Genomic DNA, 24,491 nt, shown 5'->3' on the forward strand with positions numbered 1-24,491 from the left:
AAAAGTGCTCACAAGTGTGTTGATGGTAAGAAAATTATCAGTATATGATAGTATGGACTAAATTACACACTGATCAATTTTATCAACCATAGCCTAGTCAAGTATTCCTAGACACTTGCACATGAATAGCTTTGCATGTTTTTGTGTTTCTACTCTGTCATTGACGAGCAAAATTATGATGGCTTATGTTCAACACTAGCATTTATGTGCACAAAGTTTGGAAAGAAAACATCGATGAAAACTAGCAAGAGGATTGATGGCAGAAGAGCTCATGATGTGAACCGCAGGGCATCATATCCAATGTCTGAACAAGGCAGAGACTGTAAAGCTTTGGCTAGTTTTTGTTGCGTAATGGTCATGCCACTCCCAATTAGTTCTAGTAACTAGGCAATTCTAGGTCGTATTTACGTTCTACCATGAATGATGATCGGCTATCTGCTCTATCGATTCTTTCTATAGAAAGAGACTACGTTCAAAAACTTGATTTCGAAGATATTATCGCTGATTTTGCTTCGGCGAAAGCGCGAAAAGTTCAATTTTGAGGCGGCTATTGATCTTTAATTGCCTAATACATTTGTTCTCCACTTTTTGTTTTTTATTTTTGGCCTTAACGCTGAGACAGTGAGGCTTCTTTCTCGAGCAATATAGAACCTCTGAGACGCGGCACATTATTTGTAATTATTTTTATTGAAAAGATTGCTTAAACATGAAACTATTTCAAAATTTGCTGCAGTCTACTTAGGGCGGCATATTCAACGAAAGCCAGGGGCGGCAGCATATGCTCCTACGCCACTGAAAGGAGTACCTTAATATTTTCTGCGTTGAATCGTTTGATCTCCGTAAGTTGTTTTTCACGATACAACAGTTTGGTTCGCAAAGCTATTGCGTTTCTAGCACCAAAACAATTTTTCGGCTTACATGTTTTTAAAACAAATCTTTTTTTGTGAATGCAATCAACAGCAAAATACACAAGATTCCGATGACGACATTTGTCAATCTTGAATTGAGTTTGCATCTTCTCATTTTTAAAGGGATCATATTCACATCGAAATTTGTACAAATTGTGCAATGTTTCTATAAACCGATACTTTTAAATGTTTAGTGTAGACCTGTAAAACCAAAAATGCCAAATAAAGCGTGGATAGGTTTCGAGTTGTCTGTTTACTGAAGCACATTCCGAACAAAAAACATAATTACATTCAAGAACGTGCCAACAAAATATAAAATTTATTTTCATTTTTACAATTTTTAGCTCCAAAACATCAATGCAAAATACGCGCAGCACTTACTTTCAACTTTGACATTTATAGGTCTCTGGTGTTTTAATAGGCACAGGTACGGCGCACCGGGGTACTTTTTTTGTTGAGCTTGCTATGGACATTAATTTGAAAACCGCTGGTCTAGGGTGGTAACTAATTAAATAGCAATGTGACATAACGGTGAATCAAAACCGGAAAAAGAGATATTTACACATATTTGGTTTCGACTGGTGCAGCATGCGGTATCAGGATCTAAAAAAACATGTTGCCATTGAAGACCGCACGCAAGAACAAAACCAACTATACCATTGCAAATATGTTGGAAAATGACAGTTTTTAACTGCTAGCATAAAGTTCGAACACTTTCAGTATTAACATGTCCAAAACACTTTTTTTGGAAAAAATGTTGCTTTTCTTTTTAAGTTAGTCATAACTTATAAAAAATAAGTTACAACTCTCTCCTTTTTAATTCCAATCAAAATTTTCTCCGATATCGGTAAAAAATTGCTGGTTAAAAGGGCGATAAAATGCTCGCAATTTTTGTAAAGTTTCCACGTTGGCTTTCTGCTTTCCAGTGCGAGTACGGCCTTTTCCACCTCCTAAACAATTTAACATTTTTACACTTTCACTGCTGCTTTCGTTTACATGATTTTGTAGATGCTGAATGGTAAATTTTCGATAGCAAAAAAGTCCGGTGTCTGGATGTCGAACAAAATCTTCTCGCAACAAAACTTTTGGGATTCCAATGAAATCCTGCAGTTCCTCGATTATTGGTCCTGGATCTTTAATAAACCGGTTACCATCAACAACTTTTAAACTCGAGCTGTTGAAGAAACTTTGCCATTGTTTGATATGAGCTGAGTAAATTCCATTGGAGAGTAGAGTTGATGCATGGTTTGTGTGAACTAAGTTGACAAATTTTTCTCGTAAGTCCGAATGTAAAAGGGATACTTTTTGCCACTCAGTAATGCTGTGTTGTAGTTTTGGAAGATACTCATCAACATACTGTTCGAATGTTTCGTATTTGCTGATCATTCGATCATTGTAGAGCTCGTACCTGATCCGCTGTAAAAAAATGGTTTAACTATTGGTTAATTTATTAATAAGCTACCGGAAATGCACACTGTTTCGAACTAAAAGGTATGTAACGGACATTAACACTTCTCAAGGACAAAAAACTTTCCCCGCCGTTGCAACCATTGCGCCAAAAGTCCATTGTTACGACACAACTGCCAACTTTGGTGTCCTACTTTCACGGTTTCCACACGGTTAGTCTTTTCAGCAGTAGGTGGATAATTTTACGTTATATAAGAGGGGTGGCCAGACCTGCTTTACGCTCGAGCCGCATATTACATAACTTAGTTTTAAAAGAGCCGCAACACAAAAAAATCAAAAAACGAATTTATTCACTCACAACGAAGTGTATGCTATCAAATAATGATTATTGTTGCATAGTGATACTGTGTCTCCACCTGGGATGCAAGGTGTTTAAAATTAGGCTGCGTAATGACCTTTCAAGTTACTAGTTTTGTAATGATTGAGGAAAGCTTGACAGATAAAACACACAGGTTTAAACTTTGCAGTTTAGTAGCAGAAGCTGCAATACACATGTAAAATGCTTTCAATGTCAGCCCTGATTTACAGCCTAAATCCAAAAACATATTTGACTACAATGCACAATCTAGCACGCTTCCGTACAATAATGTACTTTTCGGTTAGTTTTCGGAATGTACATTGGTTATGACAAATGACACTTTGCCATCTGGTCAAACAACTGCAAGATGGGGAATGCATGTGCAGCATCAAGGAGCCGCATTCATACCCAGCTAACACAAAACGTTATGACAACTTTCACAACGTTGTTTAAAGGTTGTAAAATGGTTTGAGGTCTTTTTATTTTCAAAGTAAATGTTACATTATGGTTGCATGGTTTAACGTTATCCTTGAACGTTTTGAAAACGTTTCAGAAATGTTTTTTTGAAACGTTATTGAAAAACATTTTTAAACGGTGCTAATAGAACGTGTTTATAACGTCATCAAACCAACGTTACCGCATGAACGTTTCTGCAATGTCTATTTACGACATAAATAAAACGTTATAAATGGACGTTTTTATGTGGTTAAATATAATGTTTTTGAAACGTTATTAAAGTAACGTTTGAATGAGGACGTTTCTGCAACCTTACTAATTAACGTAATAAAAATGTTTAAAGTAAACGTTTTTATGTGGTTAAATATAATGTTTTTGAAACGTTATTAAAGTAACGTATGCATTAGAACGTTTCTGCAACCTTACTAACTAACGTAATAAAAATGTTTAAAGTAAACGTTTTTATGTGGTTAAATATAATGTTTTTGAAACGTTATTAAAGTAACGTATGCATTAGAACGTTTCTGCAACCTTACTAATTAACGTAATAAAAATGTTTAAAGTAAACGTTTTTATGTGGTTAAATATAATGTTTTTGAAACGTTTTTAAAGTAGCGTATGCATTAGAACGTTTTTGCAACCTTACTAATTAACGTAATAAAACTGTTTAAAGTAAACGTTTTTATGTGGTTAAATATAATGTTTTTGAAACGTTATTAAAGTAGCGTATGCATTAGAACGTTTTTGCAACCTTACTAATTAACGTAATAAAAATGTTTAAAGTAAACGTTTTTATGTGGTTAAATATAATGTTCTTAAAGCGTTATTAAAGAAGCGTATGCATTAGAATGTTTTTGCAACCTTACTAATTAACGTAATAAACACGTATAAAATAAATGCTTATTTGTGGTTACAATAAACTGTGAAAAAAACGTTGACAAAAATACGTTTCAAATTTAACGTTGTTTTATTCTTACCAGGGAAGGAAGTAAAACGTTTAATTCAAACGTCATAGTACGCCAGGCCTGTTCAAGGCGTTATACCGAATCAGCTGGTCTCCCAAGCATTCCCATATGGCAAGGCATAGACTAGAAAAATCTAGCCTGCGGTGGGATTCGAACCCACGACCGGAGTCTTTCCGGGACTCGCGCTCTACCAACTGAGCTACACAGGCTCAGTGGAGAATCTAGTCTATGCCTTGCCATATGGGAATGCTTGGGAGACCAGCTGATTCGGTATAACGCCTTGAACAGGCCTGGCGTACTATGATTTATCGATATGTATGCCGTGATCGCTGGTCTGCATCGACGCTTCAGGGCTGATCCCAGTATGAATATGTTTCATCTTAGTTAATTCAAACGTGTTTGTGTTTTTACATTAAAGCGTTTTACAACGTTATTAGGTTACGGTACGCTGTTGTAACGAACGTTTAAAATTAACGTTTTTTTTTTCATTGCAGTAAAACTTATGCAAAACGTCGTTGTTAAGGCAACGTAACCTACTTAGCCGGCGGTTTTTAAACTTTTTTCGTAAGAACACGGTATTTCAGTTGCGTTAACAAAGTTATGACCCAAACTCCACGATGCAACCTTAAGGTCAGGGTGGATTTTTGTTCGGGATCACCAGGCTAAAATCAGGGGCGCGAGCGCGTGTGTGTCGCATGTCTAGATGCAGATAGAATTTACCTTTTTGTGCCTAGTTTTGTTTTGTACAATTGTATAATAAATTTGTGTGTAAAAATGAACGAGCAACGCAAAGAGTACAAAAGGCTGTGGATGAAAAAATATAGAGCCAGGAAATGTCGGAAGGTTACAATTTTGGAAAGTTCGGAATCCGATGGGGACACGCCCACAACCTCTCAAACACTGAAAAAAAACGTAATATCTGAAAAGGTAAACTGTGCTAAAACAAATACAGGTTATTTGTCTGATCATAGTTTTGCTGAGGAATCTGTAATGGGACCAAATTATTCCTCAGACGAGGGTGCTGTGTTAAGCTCTAAGTTTAAAAAATATCAGCACTGTCATGACAGTGACAGTTCTTCATCAGATTGTGATGCTGAGAACTGTCTTAAGTCTGATGTGAATAAATGGGTAAATCAATTTCAGATCAAGCACAATGCAGTTGACTCATTGCTTCATATTTTACGCAACCATGGGCATTCTAATCTTCCGAAAACTTGCCGTGCTCTTGTAAGTACATCTCGACTGGTCAAAACTGTAAAAGTGTCTGGAATGGACTATTACTATTTTGGAATACAATCACAGATAGCTTTACTATTTGACAGTGTACACCCAATTAATTATCCAAATGTTTTGGAACTCTCATTTAACATTGATGGCCTTCCAGTTTTTAAAAGCAGAAACTCTTGTTTTTGGCCTATACTGTGCTCTGTTTGGTTCAATGAATTCCGTCAGTGTGTTTTTCCAGTTTCACTTTCATATGGAGAATCCAAACCATCATCTTTACAATTTTTACAAGACATGGTTCATGAACTAAAAGACCTCATTAAAAATGGATTGTCAGTTAACGGATATTTTATGGAAGTTAAATTACATTCAGTTATATGTGATGCCCCTGCACGTGCAATGGTCAAGTCAACAAAACTCTGTTCAGGTTACTTTGGTTGTGACAAATGTACCCAAAAAGGTTATTGGTGTGGACGTGTTACTTATCCACTTGTTTCACAACTTGTAGAAAGAACAGATATGTCTTTTCGACAACAAACAAATCAGGAACATCACCATGCAGTGTCCCCTTTTTGTGATTTAGAGATAGACATGGTAAAACACTTTCCGATTGATTATATGCACCAGGTATGCTTGGGAGTAATGAAAAAGCTGTTATTAACATGGATACGTGGAAAAAGAAATGTTAAACTAAGCGCAAGTCAAATTTCTGAAATAAGCAACAGGCTGTTGGCACTTAAAAGTTATGTTCCAAAGTGCTTTGCACGAAAACCAAGAACTTTGCTTGAAATTGACAGATGGAAAGCAACTGAATTCCGGCAGTTTTTAATATATACCGGTAAAATTGTTTTAAAAAAGGTTTTGAGCAATGAGCTGTATGAACATTTTATGCTTTTAAGTGCAGCTATATCAATTTTTATTTCTCCATCTCTTTGCAAAACAAATGCCTGTTTGGCTCATTCCCTTCTTTGTACATTTGTCACACAGAGTACAACACTGTATGGTGAAGAATTTTTGGTTTATAATGTACATTCATTATTGCATTTGATCTCAGATGTAAAAGAGTATGGGCCACTTGACAATTTTGGTGCATTTGCATTTGAAAATTATATGCACAAAATTAAACGCTTTGTTAGATGTGGCAAAAATCCACTTGTTCAAGTAATAAAGCGAGTGCAAGAGATTGGTTTTTCTGAGCTCAACTATCAATCAGTCCCACAAGTTACTTTCTCCAAACCACCAAATAATGCATATGTTGTATGTAAAAGTGAAACTGTGAAATGTGTCGAGATGGTGGAAAGCAATGATAAATCATGCCTGTGTAGAGTGTATAGTAATGTACAACCTTTGTTCATGGAACCATTTAATTCATCTTTAATTCATGCATACAATATAAATATAAACAAAAGTTGTATGGAAACTCTTGACATTACAAGTGTCACCTTTAAGAGAGCTGTTTGCATTAAACAAGGCAACTTTGTCAGGTTGATGTGTATACTGCACCACTTATAACTATTTTTTTGCTCAGGTTAATATTTTATTGCTAATTGTTTGGAAGCATGTCATTTGCTATTGTTGAATTTGCTGAAGATAGCAGTGTGGAAGTTATACCTTCCACATGGATTTTTTCAAAACATGGGTCATCAGAGAAGTTCAGCTATTGGCCAAGACAGTCACAACGCCAAAAGGTAAAAAGAGGTGAAACACCAGATGAGGAGAAGTGGTTTGTTTACAAAATAAAACGTGTGTTTGGATATGAAGGTAAGTTTTATTACAAGGTTTGTGTTGAGAAGTTATTAATTGGATTTTCTTGCAGATGAATATGAGATAGCACACAAAAAAGCAGGTCTTGCTGTCGACACATCAAACATTGACAGTTCTGATACTGAAACTACTATCACTAGGCCTCATAAAAGACCTGCCAGATATTTGTCGGACGAAGGTCAGATATTAACATTGCTTGACTTTGATGATGCTTCATGTTCATCACAATCCTATAAACTAAATATTATATATATATACTATGAAAATTTAAAGTATTGTCCTGTTTACAAACTTAAGTCTAAACTTGTCAGCAGACTTTAACTGTTAAAAATTAAATATTGTCAGAAATATAATTGTATGTAGGCTCTACACACACTGTTCAAATTGAAAGTTATAATGTTTTCATTACAGGAGAGTCACCAAGCAAATGTACCAACACAGGTTTGTAGTGTGACAGTTATTATCTACTTGGATAAAAATCGTTTGTTCTACTTTTTTACTAGAAGTGGGGGATGAGACAGCTGCTGTGGCAGGTAGGTCTTCAAGATTATGCATATTCATTTGGTACTAAAAATACACTCAAATATGATCTAAATATTTTACGATTTCATTATTGTTTAGTAAGCAGCAGGGTTACTCAAAAACTTTGAGTTTGTTTTCTTTCATTCCTAGTTTAGAGCTCTGTTTTTTAGGTGTTAATGCACAACAACAGGATGGGGATAGGCAGGATTTAAATGGTAGGTGTTGAAATATTTAAAATGCAAAGCAGGTCTGTATTTTGTTTGATTTTTTGCAGTAAAAATGGACATGCCTATTAAAGGGCAGCATGAACTGATGAGCATTTTGAAAGAAGCAATAACGAAAGGTGAAGCAGAAAAACTTTCTCAGTTTGATTTGGATTTGTTCAGCCAAAAGCTGTTGACTATAACAGATTTTCAGGCTTTTGAAAAAAAACTGGAGGAAAAACAGTTTCGCAGAACAACAGTAAGTAATGTTGTTTTAATTAATGCTGAAAATATTGCTGTCACAACAGATTCTGTTATTGTTTAGCGGCAGTTTTTGACAAGCCTTGGTGGAGATAATGTTGTGTAAGAAAAATGATGACTACAATTGGTTCCCATGGACTTTGGGAGAAATACAGTTATAAAGGAAGAAAAGGCAAAAGAGCCTTTTCACAAACAAACTTTAATAAAGTACTGATGTGTAAGTACATTATTAGTTTTTCCTTTTTGTTTTATTCTTTTTTTAAACAATTGTTTTTCAACTTCCCTACCTTTTTTATTCCAGAAAGTATACTTCACACTAGGACTGACACTACTGTTCGAGCAGTTGAAAAAGAGCTACAAGACTTTTTAAAGCAGTGTCCTTTCAAACCAGGTGGCACAAAGTATAAGGTGGGAAATCTATTGGTCAAGCATTTTTTATTGTTGTCATTAAATACATTTCTAAAAGAGTTTTGTCATCTTTAAAGTTAAATAAAGAAGTTAAAACATCGTTTGATACTGTTTCCAAGTTATCAAATTAACTTGCTGCTTTAGTAATGTGTTTGGTAAAACATCTTATTGCTCTAATATTTAAAAAATAAATAAATATTTACTTTTCCCATTACATGGTTTAAGTTGGTTGTAAATCATACGAATTGAGTTTTGTAGCTGTACAATATTGTAGTAAACGTCATGTGTTTTTCAGAAATGTTTATCTCCCAACAATTCGTTTGACAGCAGCATCGACTCCTCTAACGGCACTGAACTACTGCTTTCATCGACAGATTCTGAATAAATCTTTTAAATTTTCTTCAAAACACATGGTCCGGTGATATTTCGTAATAAAAGACAACAAAACGTTTCTGCAGACGTTTAAAAACGACTTGTGAAAACGTTGACTTTGAGGTTTGAAAGACGTTACTGAGAGTCCACGAAAAGCCGTAGAATTAACGTTATTTTTGAACGTTAAAATACGTTCATAATTCCCTGTTTTGAACGTTTGTCTGTCGCCTAAAAGAAACGTTACATAAATCGAAATGAAGGACGTTTAGGCAATGTTAATAGTTGTCGTATGCAAAACGTTGAAAACTACGTTTTATTGACGTTATGTCAAACGTTTACAGAACGACTATTTAAGCGTTGGTTTTAACGTTTAGGCAACGATTGATTAAACGTAAATCCTAATGTTTTAAAAACGTTACTGAGAGTCCACGAAAAGTCGTAGAATAAACGTTATTTGAAACGTTAAAATACGTTCAAATTTCCCTTTTTAAAACGTTTTATTAACGTTTTTGTGTTAGCTGGGTAGGCTCAAGGAGCCGCATTCATAGGCTTAATGAGCCGCATGCGGCTCGGGAGCCGCAGTTTGGCCACCTCTGTTATATAAGTTGGATTGTTCGGGCTGTTTTGTCATTGTGACGTTCTTGGTTCTTTTTGGGTCAAATAATAAAGTGCATCTGAGACCGACTATCTTACTCTGTCAAGAAACTGTAAGGTAGAATTAGCAAGGAGGTTTGTATTCTACAAGGTATCATCAGTATAGCTGACTACAAGGTATCATCAGTATAGCCAGACATTGGCAGTATATAGCAATTTTACGGCAATCGTATTTGCTCTGTGTGTTACATCGCAAGTTACTGTTTTTGTCTACCGTCTCCCCATATTGTAAGTTTCAGTGTAAATAGCGCAACCATGTGGAGTTTCGCGCCTCGTATTTGACCATAGTATACTCACAGTCAAAGTCTACATAAAAACAACCAATACAATAGTAGTATCTACTTTCTGACTAGACATTAGAAAATAAGATGGGAATCCGAATGTTTGTGTCAGGAGTGACATACAGCAAGTGCACCATTGAAGTTAAATAGTTTTAAATGTTTAATATTGTTATTTAAAAAGTGGAAACCAGCTTACGACAGTAAGGGAAAGTGCATGAAAGTGGAAAAAACACTTGCTATTCTAAGCTGTTGTAAGAATCCAAGTCAAACTAATGCTGTCTGGTAAATTGCATCGCCAATAATGTTGAAGGACTTTACTTTTAACTAGTTGTATTTCGCTTAATATGGTAGTAATAATCCTGATCTTGAAACCCTAATGACTACGTTATGAAAAATCAGGACTATGTCCAATTCTGTTAGTTTGTGGCAAAACAGGCCCTGTTCAGTAAAAAAGTTTTTTTTTATTTCGCTAAGTAAATGTTCGAGTGAAAACAGAAAACCCTGAACAGGCAATAGGTGCTGTTTACGGCAAACATCACAATCGCCAGTAGTTTGTTATGATTTCATGGGGCACCATATAAAACTTTGGTAAATATTGGTTAATAAAATTAAACAACACATCATTTTACAGCCAGGTAATGTTGTTTTTGGAACTTACTTCTTTTCGAGTACTGGACGGGAAATGAAGTTTCCAGTTATTTCTTACGGTATACAAACAAACGGTCCCGCACAGCCATTCAAATATTTTATTACCAAATTAATACAGTTCGGCTAATAAAGTGACTTTTACAGCTGTATAATATACGTTCTCCTGCTAGTTTTGTAAAAAAATGTTTGGCGGGATTTTTGGCGTTAAACAATTTTTGTTTGGCGCTTTTTTGATTTGGTTGGCGCTTTTTTGAGAGTATTTGGCACTTTTCAGCAATTTTTATCTGGCAACCCTGTACTATGGTTCGACAAGTACTGTTAGTATACTATACGACAAGTTTTCTGGAAACGTCGGTAGTTCGTTTCCTGTGTCTAGAAAACTACTGTCGTTTGTTTTTCAGGAAAAATAATTAAATTAATTGTTAAATCTTAAGTAACCTGTTTCGTATTGCTGTGCACATCAAGTCTGCCAGTAAATCGGACCAAGTTGTTTTGGTAAGTGTTGTTTTATTTGCTTGTTTATCTTTGTCAACATTATTCCAATAACCATTGTCTTGTATTGTTAAACCTTTGCTGTGACGCTATGCCTGGTCTAAAGTGTACTCTGTTACTTACAGTTTGACTTGATTGCTCGTCGACATATAACTGTTTAAAGTCCTGATCCAAACGTTTCGGTAAGAGTGTTATATTGTTAAAACCGGGTTTATTCTATTGTGTTTATGCCCAGATATTTCCTTTAGAAAACCGTACGCCAGTTTATCCATCGTAATCCCATAGAAGTAACTGCATCTTGCTAATTAAAGCCATTACGGGTGTTACATCTTATTTGCCAGTAATTGCCGATTTCTATTGATTCCCGCATTTCCTCAATACAACTTGTGTTGTAATCTATTGCGTTGTGTGACGTAACAATTGACTGCCAGTTTTCTGTGATAACGCAACGTGGTTTAGTTCTTTTCGTTGCTGACTTCCGTGATGCGCGGTGCTGCGTCGGTTGTTTGAGAAAAGCAGTTTATTGCCGTGTTGGCGATTGTTGGTGAGTCACTTTGTATATATGTGTTTAATGACTCAATATTGTAAATTACTATAATGAATGCGAACATAACTGACTTAAAATGTCATTTCGCTTTGTTTTAGTTGTACTCTACTTGTAGTTGGGTTCATTCACGTTGCTAAAGTTGTGATTGTTTACGCAGATTTCTTGTACGATACTCACGTGAAGCGTGATTTTCTACCCTGTTGCTCGACATAGCTTGGTAAGCATTGTGTATGACGTCATAATGGCATATTGTGGTCTCATGTTTTATAGTGTATTTAGGTGTGTGACAGTGATTTCTGGGATCAAAGTCTATATAAAACACAAGTTGTCCAACCTATTGTTACGTAAAAAAGCCTATGGAGCCATTTTGCGTCCAAAATGACACAGCAGGGAAAGAAAAATAACACGTAAATTGTCTGATTTTTACAAACCGGAGAGCTTAGACGCGAATTTGATTCGCCAAATTGAATGAAAATTTCAGGTTCTAAGATTTCAACACAATGTTTAAAGCTAAATTGCTGTTTTTCATGTAAATTTGGCCGCTTAATTTTCATGTAAACTTCAAATATTTGCGTTCGGCGAGCATTATCGCGCTCAAATGTTAGAACCCAAACATTTCATTCGATTTGGCCTATCAAACTAGCGTTAAAGCCCACCAGTTTGTAAAAATCAGACAATTTATGTGTTTTTCCCTATACCTGCTGTATTAATTTGGACACAAAATGGCGTCCATACGGCTCTATCGCGTAACAATGGGTTGGACTACTTGTGTTTTACACATACTTTGTCTGGGATTGCCCGTGTTATTTGTTTATTCCGGTTCCAATAACAGTTGGTGAGCTTAAAGGTACATTCCTACATTAAAGCGCCGTGCTAATGCCATGTCTTTGTAGAAATCGTTTCCTATTCGTTTCCTATCGTTGCTATCGCCTCCCACCGTCCTCTTCATTCTTCATTGAAAGTGTTTGAATATAAGATCTACAAAACACACTATCTGTGTGGACTGCTTGTTGGAAACCATTAGGAATCGCGTTTCAATTCCCCCTCGTGTGACGTTCCGCACTGTAACCGGGGCGCGTTCACGGGACGTTACATGAAAGTTTCAACTGTTTGTTGAACAGAATCTGCATTTGAAACTTGACTTCTTGAACTAAAGTTTAACTGTTCGCTGAACGCGATCGAAGATGAGCCAATCAAACGTTACAACTCCTGAAGCGGTCGCTGATTGTCGTCGACGCCTAAGTGAACAATAGCTAGTCGCCGAGTGTCTGATGAAGGACCACCGCAACAAGCAGGTGCTCGAGACGGTTTTGGTTGCGCTTGAACATCTTTTTGTCGATGTTGTTGCTGCCTACGAGGCGCATCCCGATCTTGCTGACGAACTAGCAAGCATAAGGAAAAACAAGGCCGAATTCGATGACCGAGTCTCTCACTGGGTTCGCGAGGTAAATTCTCCATCTAGCAGTGTTTTACCTGTTAACATAGCTCGTCCAGGTGGAAGCGGCGATAAGAGTCCAAGGGACAACGACTCGTTCTGCGGACGAAGTAGGCGATCTAGTTCTTCGACTAACAGTAGAACTAGAGTTAAAGTATTCAGACTGCGCAGACGCGGGAGCTGGACAGACAGCACGAAGAAATGAAACACAACTTGGAGATGCTAGAACTGCAGCATCAGCTACAGGCCGCAGAGGTGGAAGAAAGGGTTTGGGACGAGATGTCAGGGAACACAGAGTACGTGACAGTAAAGGAAGGTTCGGCTGAAATGACCACACCTAAAGAGAAGCCTCTCGAGGAACAACGTCGCGTTCTGTTCACGCCACCACCTGTCACGTCGCAGCGAAGCCCTCCGGACCAGCGGTATGTGGTTGACTGTATTTCTCCGCCTAAGTCCCTGTCGCAAAATGCGCCTAAAATTAAATCTTCGTTTCATGAGAAAGGTTCTTTTACCGCAGCAAATCCAAAAGTAAATAATTCTTGTACATATGATTCAGTCAAGCCAACTGGCGGACATGACAATGAGATTGCATCGCTTGTGAAACATATAAACAGACTAAAGCCCAAAGTTCTCGTTCTTAACGGCAATCCTATGGATTTTATTGGAAGTTCGTTTGCAATTTCGATTCTGGCACCGACGACAAGGTCGATGACGAGGCCCGTAAACTGATTGAACACTGCTTTAGACTAAAGGAAAATGGGTACCAACAAGCGAGACAGTTACTGTACGACCACTTTGGCAAGTCACATATAATCGCTCATGCATGTGTAAGGTGTGTTGTCAACGGTCCAGAATTGCGACCGAACGATGCTGCTGGTTTAAGTGAGTTTGCGCAGTCGCTGCGCGATGGTTTACTTACACTTTCAGACATTGACGAGCATTCCGAGATGAATCATTACCCTACGTTGATTGCTGTTGTGAATCTTCTACCGTTCAAGATGCAAGAGGCTTGGAAACGGCATATTGAGAAAATACTCAGAGATGCTGGCCGTGAATCTTTGTTTGGGCATCTTGTGGACTTTGTGGAAACTGAGGATCGGATTGCAAATTTGTTGTTCAGCCGCCAGTCATGTCGTTGTAAGCGAACAAGAATCTAGGCCTAAGGTTCGTGCCGGACCTTCACACTTTCCTACTACCCCGTTGTGCCAGTGCTGTTCGGGAAACCATGGGCTTGCTAAGTGCGAGGAATTTAAATCCATATCTTACCGCGATCGTCTGCGCGTCACCCGGCGCCACAGACTCTGATAATTGTTTCGGATTGGGGCACTTTGCTACTAAGTGCACCAGCCCCAAAGCGTGTACCGTGAGGGACTGCAATGAAGCCCATCACACCTTGTTGCATCCGCCAGAGAAGAGAGAGGATGAGTCTCCTGTCAAAGGACCTGCGCCGGAACGGACTGTTTGTTCGGTTGTGACGGCGATTGAAAAGGACTGTCATGCCTCCTCTGGTAGACAGAGCGTCAACTTGATAATGGTTGCGGTCAAGGTCCGTGCTAACGGTATGACTGTTGATACGTACGATACGTAAACTGACAGACAAGCTTGGGCTGCGAGGTGAACCTAGCAACGTGGGGCTTAAAACGATCAACGGGGACAGTCGCAGGCGCAAGGGCAAAATAGTTAATTTATCTGTTGCTTCGCTCGATGGCTCCACAACTTTGGAACTTTTATGAGGTGTTCGCTGTTGATTGTCTGCCTATTACCGCCAACAAGTTTCCGAGAAACGCGGAATTGGATGCGCTGCCACATATCAGAGACCTGTCATTCCCACAGGTAGATTGCAGTGAAGCTTTGCTGCTCATCAGGCTGGACGTTCCAGAGGCCTTTCTCGTGCAAGAGGTACAAAAGGGAAAACCGAAGCAACCTATCGCATTTAGGGTTCCACTTGGATGGGCATTGGGAGGACCTCTCTCTAACAAGTCAACCGATTTGTTTTCCGTCAACTTTACTCAAGTTGCCGATGATTCGCTGCAAGAGAAGTTAGAGCGAATGTGGAAGACCGACTTCCAAGACACTAACGCCGACTCGATGCCTATGTCGCGTGAAGACCGGTACGTCTTGGATAAAATGAAAACAAGTGTGAAATTCAAGCAAGGTCATTATGAGTTGCCGTTGCCATGGCGCCCGAACGCACAACCGCTTCGGTGCAACCGTGATATGACGCTAAACCGTTTGGGTTCTTTGGAACGTCGCCTGAGACACGACGTCGTGCTACGCGATGCGTATACAAAGACGGTACAGGGTTATATAGCTAAAGGCTATGCCGAAGAAGTTCCAGATGAGAAACAGTCTGCAGAGGTAGTTTGGTACCTGCCTCATCACCCCGTTACAAATCCACACAAGCCCGGTAAAGTTCGGGTGGTTTTTGACTGTGCCGCCAGATACCGCGACCAGTCGTTAAATGATGCTTTACTCCAGGGTCCGGATCTGACCAATTCCTTAGTACAGGGGTTCCTAACCTATGGTACGCGAAGGTTTTTCATGTGGTACGCGAGTAGCTTCCGTTTTTTCACAAAAGCCTGGTTTCACAACTTTACATTTTGTTTACGGTAAACAAAAACAAAAATCTCATTCAATTCAGTTGTGGTGCTTTAGTGTTATTTTAGTAGGCCATTATTCTTCTGAATAAAATATGATTCGATCAAATTAGTTGTTCTGCAAGAAGTGGTACGAGTGGCAGTGCAGAGCTTCCAAGTGGTAGAAGATCGTATAAAGGTTGGGAACCCCTGCCCTAGTAGGAGTTCTTTCAAGGTTTCGGATGGAAAAGGTAGCTCTTGTGGCCGACGTGGAGGCCATGTTTCATGAGATCCGTGTAAAACCGACAGATTGCGATGCACTTCGGTTGTTGTAGTGGCCTGATGGCGATGTGTCGAAGAAGCCCACCGCATACAGGATGCTTGTTCATTTGTTTGGAGCGACGTCTTCCCCTTCCTGTGCGAGTTTTTGTCTTAAACAAGCCGCTGATGATTTGCAAATCGAATTTTCTAATGAAGTTGTCGAAACTGTAGAAAAGAATTTCTACGTTGACGACTGTTTAAAATCCGTGTCGACTGAAGCAGAAGCAGTTCAGTTGCCTATAGCCTACACCAGAAGGTCAATCCTGTCGGTGGTAAGTTCCTTATACGATCCTCTTGGCTTTGCAGCGCCTGTGATCGTGGTGGCCAAGACGATGCAAAGAGATCTCTGCAGAAAACAGCTGGGATGGGACGACGTGCTTTCCGATGAAGACTCCGAAACTTGGGCAAAATGGTTACAGCAAAGAGACGTCGTTCTGCCAAGATGTGTGAAGCCGATTTCTGCCAAGATGTGTGAAGAAGATTTTGTTAAGGTGCGAAAAACGGAATTGCACCATTTTGCAGATGCCTCATCCACAGCTTACGATGAGGTGATCTATTTGAGGCTGGTAGACGAGCGGGGACACATACACTGCTCGTTTGTAATAGGCAAGGCACGCGTTGCCCCCCTGAAGACATGTTCGATTCCCCGCCTGGAGCTGACGGCGGCCGTTGTTGCAGCCAAGTTGGATCGACTTGTGACAAAGGAGCTGCAACTGAACGAACGCCAATCCGTGTTCTGGACGGATTCGACTGCGGTTCTTCAAAGTATTCGCAACTGCAATAAGCGCTTTCCAGTGTATGTTGCAAATCGCTTGGCCAAAATCGAGGATGTTTCCCGGCCTACGCAATGGAGACACGTCAGCACCAAGGTAAATCCAGCTGACGAAGCGTCTCGTGGAATCAGTATGAATAAATTCCTTGGGTCCAGCCGATGGCTTAATGGACCCCAGTTTTTTGGGGAGCAAGAAAATACATGGCCCACCTGTCCAGACTTGTCGACATTGCCATTTGAGTTTCTTCTGGCCAAGAAAGAAACTCAAACCGTTTGTCTGGTCGCCAGTGAGTCCGCTACGGATCGACTCATTGCCAGATACTCATCACTCAATCGTATGTTACATCTTATTTGCCAGTAATTGCCGATTTCTGTTGATTCCCGCATTTCCTAAGTACAACTTGTGTTGTAATCTATTGCGTTGTGTGACGTAACAAATGACTGCCAGTTTTGTGTGATAACGCAACGTGGTTTAGTTCTTTTCGTTGCTGACTTCCGTGGAGCGCGGTGCTGCGTCGGTTGTTTGAGAAAAGCAGTTTATTGTCGTGTTGACGATTGTTAGTGAGTCACTTTGTATATATGTGTTTAATGACTCAATATTGTGAATTACTATAATGAATGCGAACATAACTGCAATGACTTAAAATGTCATTTCGCTTTATATTAGTTGTACTCTACTTGTAATTGGGTTCATTCACGTTGCTAAAGTTGTAATTGTTTACGCAGCGTTCTTGCACGATACTCACGTGAACCGTGATTTTCTACCCTGTTGCTCTACATCGCTTGGTAAGCATTGTGTATGGCGTCATTATGGCATATTGTGGTCTCATGTTTTATCGTGTATTTAGGTGTGTGACAGTGATTTCTGGGATTGCCCGTGTTATTTGTTTTCTTCCGGTTCCCATAACAGTTGGTGAGCTTAAAGTTACATTCCTACATTAAAGCGCAGTGCTAATGCCATGTCTTTGTAGAAATCGTTTCCTATCGTTGCTATCGCCTCTCACCGTCCTCTTCATTGAAAGTGTTTGAATAGAAGATCTACAAAACACACTCTCTGTGTGGACTGCTTGTTGGAGACCTTTAGGAATCGCGTTTCAATTCCCCCTCGTGTGACGTTCCGCGCTTAGAAGCCTCAAAAAAAGTCTAAGAATAGACCCAGAATAGACCAAAAATGGACCCAGAAAAGAGCCAGAATTCACCCTGAATAGACCCGCGACAAAGTCGAAAATAAGCTATATATAGTAGAGCAAAATATTGGCTATTGCGTGAAACCTTTTTTCCTTAAAGTTATAGAATTCATTTTATGGCAAAGGTGCAATTTATAAAGTCATAGGGCCCTCGACCGAGCTGCTATGCTTCTTCTCAAGTACGAGCGGCTGTGTTCTACTTTAAACTTGAAACGGAAACGACAGTATAAACAAGAGGAAGTATGCGTAATGATAAACGAACACCTTATGTTTGTGCAGAACATTCTAGAATAACCAATTGGTTAAATTGGTTAGTCATTTAAATGACTCAAAATATCTTATGACTTGCATGGGAACGGAAATACCAACACTTAAATCCTGTTATAAAGAGGCTAAACACTTCCCCTACATGCTTTGCAACATTATTGCAAACAACATGCTGACGTTAAACATAAACTTTGTGCACATTAATATCATGACCACTACACATGCGACCCCATTTTTTTCAACACTGAGAAAAAATTTTTAAGTAATGCTGAACCGAAAGAAAAATTACGCAAACTGTACATAATTACAAACAAATATGGCGATACATAAGTATTACGAAAAAATGGCTATACAAAAGCATTACGAAAAAAGTTTTTAAGGCGTTTCATTTAAGACATAAACCCTATTTTCGGAACACAAACTTGTCAAATTGTTCAACATTTAACTTGCACTGTTAGTGAGATGGTTGCGCCTGCATACTGTCCACAAGTTTTTGAAGCCACGGCTTGACTGTGCATAAGCTCAACCGCATGTCATGCTCCACTTCCAATCGATTACGATGTTTCGTTTTTAATACACTCATTGCACTAAATCCTGCTTCACACAGCCACGTGGTTGAAAACAGGATTAGAAAAATTTGGCATAGTTGGGTACGTTGCATAAATAACTATTCACTCGTTCTGGTGTCACCTTAAATAATACAAACTTATAGTGTTGAGTCATAATACACCTTGTCGAAACCATTGTTACGCGATAAAGGCATTTTCTGTTTTTCCACTACCACGATTTAATTGCAACAGGAGGTGGCAAGCTGTGCTACAAAACAAGAGCAAAAGTTGCGATCTAAAAGAACATAATATTAGTTTCATTTTCTGTAATCAATTTTAAAATGCAATAAATTAAATTCGGCGACGTATTGCGACCCCAGAAAAAGTTTAGGCGACCCCACTTGGGGTCGCGACCCATAGGTTGACGACCACTGCCATATGCTCATCGCACCTTGGAAATTCGAACTGGAGGAAAAAGGAGCCCTTTGCTGCAAGAACTCCACTGGGGTGGTCATTGATCGGTCCATCACCAGATAAAAAGTATGTGCACGCCAATCGAATCAAAACTTTAGAGCTAGACCAAAGAATACAAAGGTTATGGTACCAAGATTTTTGTGAAGAACCCGGCGATTTGCAATTCCCCATCTAAGCAAGACAGAAAGGTTTTAAAGTAAATTAAGGAAGAAATTAAACATGTGGATGGACATTTTGTCTTACCTTTACCCAAGAGAAATAGTCTAAAATTACCTGGAGACAATTTGGTTTCAGCACAAAGAAGATTACTGGATTTGCAAAGGAGCCTGCAAAAAGATGACTTTCTTTGCAAAAGGTATGTGGAAAGAATTCAAGAATATGTTGATAAAGGATATGCTGAAGAGGTGCCAACTGAAGAACTGCAAACAAGTGACCAAACGTGTTACCTTCCTCACCCCCAGTTTATCATCTACATAAACCAGACAAAGTCAGAGTTGTCTTTGACTGTGCTACAAGACAGAAAGGTGTGTCCTTAAATGATTTTTTTATGCAGGGTCCTGACCTTGTAAACAGCCTGGTCAGTGTGCTGACCCGCTTCCGCATGAATCAAATTGCAAATGTTGGTTATGTGGAAGCTGTGTTCCACCAAGTTATAGTAAAGAAGAATCCAATCTGCTGAGATTTTTATGGTGGCCTGAAGGTGATCTTACAAAAAAAAAATTCAACAAATGTTAGTCCACATACTTGGGGCTGCCTCATCCCCTTGTATGGCTACATTTTGTTTGAAGCACACAACTGAAGAACTTGGACATGAGTTTGACATAGTGAAGCACAATTTCTATGTAGATGATTGTTTTGCATCTGCACCTACTGAAGAGGAAGCAATTAAAACTGTTTTCCAACTTTGTAAATTACTACAAAAAGGAGGTTTTTATCTCACAAAGTGGATTTTAAACAGTCAAGCAGTTTTGGACCAGATCCCTGAACACGAAACAGCAAAATCAATGAAAGATATCAGCCCGAAAGAAAGTGTCAAGGAAAGAGTGCTGGGCGTGTATTGGAATGTATTTGAGGACAAGTTTGGATTTCGAACAAGAAGCTATATTCCTGAAGAAACACTTACCAGAAGAAGACTGTTGTCAGTCATTAATTCCCTATTTGATCCTCTTGGTTTTGCAGCACCTGTTGTTCTGATTGCAAAAAGAATTCAGCAAGAAGTTTTTCAATTGAAGTTGGGCTGAGATGATGCAATACCAGAATTCCTGTCCAAGAATTGAAAAAAATAGTGTGGTCAGCTGCCTGAACTTAAGCAGCTTTTATTGCCAAGATGTTTGAACCCGCCACATTTCGGAAGAGTAATTGAATGCCAAATTCACCATTTCTGTGATGCATCTGTAAATGGTTATGGATTTGTAACTAACCTTCGACAATAAGATGAGAATCATTGTGTACGTTGTTCTTTCTTCTTTGGGAAAAAAAGGTCACTCCACCTAAAAGTGAAAGCATTCCCAGATTGGAACTTGTTGCAGCTGTTCTTGCTGCTAAAGCTGACATGTGGTTACGAGAACACTTAGATTACCCTGATTGTAAGTCTACATTTTGGACTGTCTCAAGTGCTGTTCTCTTTAGCATTTCAAATGAGAGAAAGCGTTTTTCACATTTGTGGCAAATCGTTTATCAAAAATACATCAGCAGACTACCACATCTCAATGGACGAATCCTGCTGATGAAGCATCACGAGGAATTACAATGAAGAAGCTGCTTGGATCAAGTTTAGTCCGAGATTTTTAGAGAAGCATGAAAGTTCTTGGCCAAGCAACCCTGCCTATAAAGAATGTTGTACCAGATGAATTTAAGCCAATTGCAGTAAAAAAGTCAATGGCAACTTGCTGTTTTACAATCAACCCTGTTGACACTAAAATAAACAGGTTTTCATCATTGTTTAAGTTAAAGAAGGCAGTAGCCTGAATATTGTGGTTCAAACTCTACCTGCATTCGAAGAAACCTGTGCAGAAGGGAAAACTGACTGTTGAAGAGATTTTAAAGGCATAGCTGGAATTGGTAAAGTATGTCCAAAGGTCAGCATTTCCAATTGCATTTGAAGCTTTGTAAAAATCAGACACAGATCAAAAGGGTCGTCGCTGGTTGAAAAGGTCTAACCAAACAAACCCGCAACTGATAAGTGGTGTCATTCGACTAGGAGGAAGATTGGACAACGCACCTTTTCGAATCCAGACATCCTATTATCTTGCCAAGTAATCACCATTTGACAAAGCTGATTGTTATGCATTACCACGAGCAAGCCGGTCATTCGGGTACTGTACATACATGGACGGTGATTCGTCAGAAGTTCTGGATTATCAAAGGTGGTGCAGCTGTTCGTCGTGCTCTCGTGCACTGCATACCTTGCTTTAAGCACAATGTGCCTCACAGTCAGCAATTGATGGCAGATCTACCACCAGCACGCTTGAAGCCGAACGAGCCACCCTTTTCGTATGCCGGAATTGATTTTTTCGGTCCGTTTTTAGTACAGCGCGGACGCAGCGAAGTGAAGAGATATGGCTGCATTTTTACCTGCATGACGATGCCTGCCGTGCATATCGAAGTTGCCGAAGATTTGTCAACCGAATAGTTTATAAACGCCTTAAGAAGATTTATCGCCCGAAGAGGAAAGTCGGTTGAAATTTTTAGCGATAATAGAACGAATTTTGTGGAAGCAGAGCGTGTGCTACGCAAAGCCCTAGCAGAGCTAAACCAGAAGAAGCTGGAAGGTCATCTTCAACAGAAAGGAATAAAATGAATGTTTCCCCAGCAGCAAGTCACATGGGTGGCATATGGGAGAGATTAATCCGTTTCATCCGAAAAATCTTGAATTTGATGCTACACAAGTCCCCGATAGTTAGTGAAGATACCCTACGTACGTTGATGGTGGAAGTTGAAAATATACTTAACTCCAGACCGTTGACGCCTGTCACGTTTAGTCCAAGCAACGACGTTCCTTTGACACCTAATCACATCCTGTTGCAGAAGCCAAGCCCTATCATGACACCTGGGCAATTTGACGAAAAGTACAACTACACTCGCCGTCGCTGGCGCCATGTGCAGTTTTTAGCCGACGAATTTTGGAGACGAGTGGCCAAGGAGTACTTGCCAACCATCGCTTTGCGGCAGAAGTGGCCAGACCGAAGAAAAAATATCGAAGTCGGCGATTTCGTTCTCGTTGTTAACGAATCTATGCCCCGTCGAGGCTGGGACCTTAGTTGAGTTATAAATACCTATCCGGACAAATACGGAGTTGTCAGACGAGTTGACGTAAAAACGAAATCGAGCATAATCAAAAGGCCAATTGCAAAGTTGTGCCTTGTTGTTGAGGCCAGCGGTTCCCAAGTGCATCCGACACGCCCCGACAACTAGTCGTTGATTACTAGTGTTGAGCGTGGTGCACTAGATTGAAAGAAGACATGAAGAAATGAACGCTATGCTGTTGAGCTAACACCCACGCTTGTTTATTTATACAGGCGTTTGATTGCTGCAACTAGCCAATTGAAATTGGCAGATTTTCGTCGCTATCACGTGTGAATTTACAATGTTTTTTGTGTTTGTGTATTGAAAATGTACTCTTCTGAGCCGTACATTTGTGGGGGAGGATTTTACATAGCAAATAACTGTTTTTGTCTACCGCCTCCCCATATTGTAAGTTTCAGTGTAAATAGCGCAACCATGTGGATACTTTCGCGCCTCATGTTCGACAAGTTTGCCGGAAACGTCGGTAGTTCGTTTCGTGTGTCTAGAAAACTACTGTCGTTTGTTTTTCAGGAAAAATAATTAAATTATTTGTTAAATCTTCAGTAACCTGTTTCGTATTGCTGTGCACATAAAGTCTGCCAGTAAATCGTGAAGGTTTTTTGGTAAGTGTTGTTTTATTTGCTTGTTTATCTTTGTCAACATTTACTTACGTTGGAGTTTACTTATTTTCCGTTATCATTTTTGTGTACTGAAAATAGCTTAATAATTAAAGCGTCAAAACTTCAGTCTTACCAAAAGGCGAACACTAAAAAGCAATTTTTATATTATTAAAAAGTACATATTTCAATTCAAAACACATAGTAATGCAAAAGTTTCTTCTGCAAAAATTATGTGAATTAACAAACAAAGTTAATACAAAAACCTTGCCAGCAAAAACAATCAGTTTAGTATTTGGTCTTAACTTTTTGTGGTAATAAACTCACCTCATGCACATAATCCGAAAAAGCTCTCGGAGTTGGATCACACACAATCAGAATAAGCTTCACATCAGGAATAGATGTTTTGATTCTGTATGGAATGTTTGTTGGAGGAAAAGCAAAATATATTGGTGTCTTTTCCATTGCGATTTGTTTATCGTTTGTCGGTGGCATTTTTTTCCTGCAAATTAAACATTCGTTATATCTGTTAAAACAATCTCCAAATAAGTAAACTTTTTGTTTTTTTAACAGAATTAAGGTACTTGACTGAAGTTATTTACCTATAAGAATCCAAAGCTGGTAATTTCGGTAGCGAGAAAAAGAAGCTTTCCATTTGTTTAGGAATTCGAATCAGTGGATGGTGGTTAAGAAAAGCGATTATTCCATGGGTTCCACATTTTTTTATTCCGATGCCAATCACTTTTGGCAAGCGTTGCTTCTCATTCTGCCAAGTAGCCCTAATTAATTTTTTAGTCGTGGCAAAATACAGGCAGTACACAATTGAATAGGTTGAATATCTACATTCCTAACCATTATTATGAAATGACAGAATAAAGGCGCCCATTGATCATATTTATAATCAAAGTTACACCATCACACTTAGCCATAATGCAAATGCTAAAAAATGTGATAAACAAATTCAAATAGTGAATTAATCCTGATTTAATTCAGAAAACATAAGTACCCGAAAATTTACTGCGATGTATTGTTTAATCTCCTTTAACTGGTTTTCCCGATGTAACAATCTACGTTCGTATTCTGAGTTAGTACTTGCTTCCATTAGACTTTTGGGACTGACATAATCTGAAAACGAACTTCGAGCTCTAAGTTATATTTTAGCTTTTTGATATACTGCAAACTTACTTGCGCCAAAACGGCTTTTTAGCATTGCACGATCTTGAAAGTAACTCCATTTTATAAATGCAACCAGAAGCAAAACACATATTATTCCGATTGTGATTTTTGGCAGTCTTGACTTCCAAATGCATCTCAGATATTTTGTATAGCTCATATTTCCATCAATTATATTGATACTGTTACTAAGAACATACGAAATTTGTTTCGTGTTCGTCGCAAATTCTGTAATAAATGATGCAAAATGTGATTATATTTGTTTGTTTTTCTGTTGGCAAAATTAAACAAACAAAAACAGCAAATATTTTCGTATTTTTGTAGAAAATCTTGATTAATACCTTAATATGAGGTGAAAGAAAAAGA

General features: G+C 38.8%; 4 protein-coding genes and 1 non-coding gene across 7 annotated transcripts; 3 read left to right on the forward strand and 2 right to left on the reverse strand.

Moving 5' to 3' along the window:
• Window positions 1-1,724: 1,724 nt before the first annotated feature.
• LOC145213125 (heparan sulfate glucosamine 3-O-sulfotransferase 2-like) lies at window positions 1,725-24,187 on the reverse strand. Its single transcript, XM_080081361.1, has 4 exons — window positions 24,138-24,187; window positions 23,555-23,731; window positions 23,280-23,454; window positions 1,725-2,324 (listed from the first exon to the last, which is right to left on the reverse strand). The coding sequence occupies exons 1-4, from the start codon at window positions 24,185-24,187 to the stop codon at window positions 1,725-1,727; spliced, it is 1,002 nt and encodes a 333-aa protein (XP_079937487.1).
• On the reverse strand, window positions 4,230-4,303 carry Trnas-gga (transfer RNA serine (anticodon GGA)). Its single transcript has one exon. It is a non-coding gene; the product is annotated as a tRNA-Ser (tRNA).
• LOC145213833 (uncharacterized) lies at window positions 4,321-6,846 on the forward strand. The gene is made up of 2 exons (XM_080082241.1): window positions 4,321-5,021; window positions 5,238-6,846. The coding sequence occupies exons 1-2, from the start codon at window positions 4,869-4,871 to the stop codon at window positions 6,828-6,830; spliced, it is 1,746 nt and encodes a 581-aa protein (XP_079938367.1). The 5' UTR covers window positions 4,321-4,868; the 3' UTR covers window positions 6,831-6,846.
• On the forward strand, window positions 6,835-8,927 carry LOC145213835 (uncharacterized). Of its 3 annotated transcripts, none has more exons than XM_080082243.1 (9): window positions 6,835-7,079; window positions 7,135-7,260; window positions 7,494-7,523; window positions 7,586-7,615; window positions 7,775-7,819; window positions 7,879-8,066; window positions 8,133-8,285; window positions 8,370-8,476; window positions 8,772-8,927. In XM_080082243.1, the coding sequence occupies exons 1-7, from the start codon at window positions 6,878-6,880 to the stop codon at window positions 8,172-8,174; spliced, it is 663 nt and encodes a 220-aa protein (XP_079938369.1). In that variant the 5' UTR covers window positions 6,835-6,877; the 3' UTR covers window positions 8,175-8,285; window positions 8,370-8,476; window positions 8,772-8,927. The 3 variants fall into 3 exon arrangements, with proteins under 3 accessions (XP_079938369.1, XP_079938370.1, XP_079938371.1); XM_080082244.1 differs by having other exon boundaries at window positions 7,589-7,615; XM_080082245.1 differs by having other exon boundaries at window positions 6,880-7,006.
• Window positions 11,328-17,124, forward strand: LOC145213834 (uncharacterized). The gene is made up of 3 exons (XM_080082242.1): window positions 11,328-11,467; window positions 11,628-11,687; window positions 12,364-17,124. Exon 3 carries the CDS (start codon window positions 15,859-15,861, stop codon window positions 16,933-16,935), a length of 1,077 nt encoding a protein of 358 aa, XP_079938368.1. The 5' UTR covers window positions 11,328-11,467; window positions 11,628-11,687; window positions 12,364-15,858; the 3' UTR covers window positions 16,936-17,124.
• Window positions 24,188-24,491: the final 304 nt, after the last annotated feature.

Source organism: Phallusia mammillata, chromosome 2 (genome assembly GCF_965637545.1).
Source record: "Phallusia mammillata chromosome 2, kaPhaMamm4.hap1.1, whole genome shotgun sequence".
NCBI lineage: Eukaryota > Metazoa > Chordata > Ascidiacea > Phlebobranchia > Ascidiidae > Phallusia > Phallusia mammillata.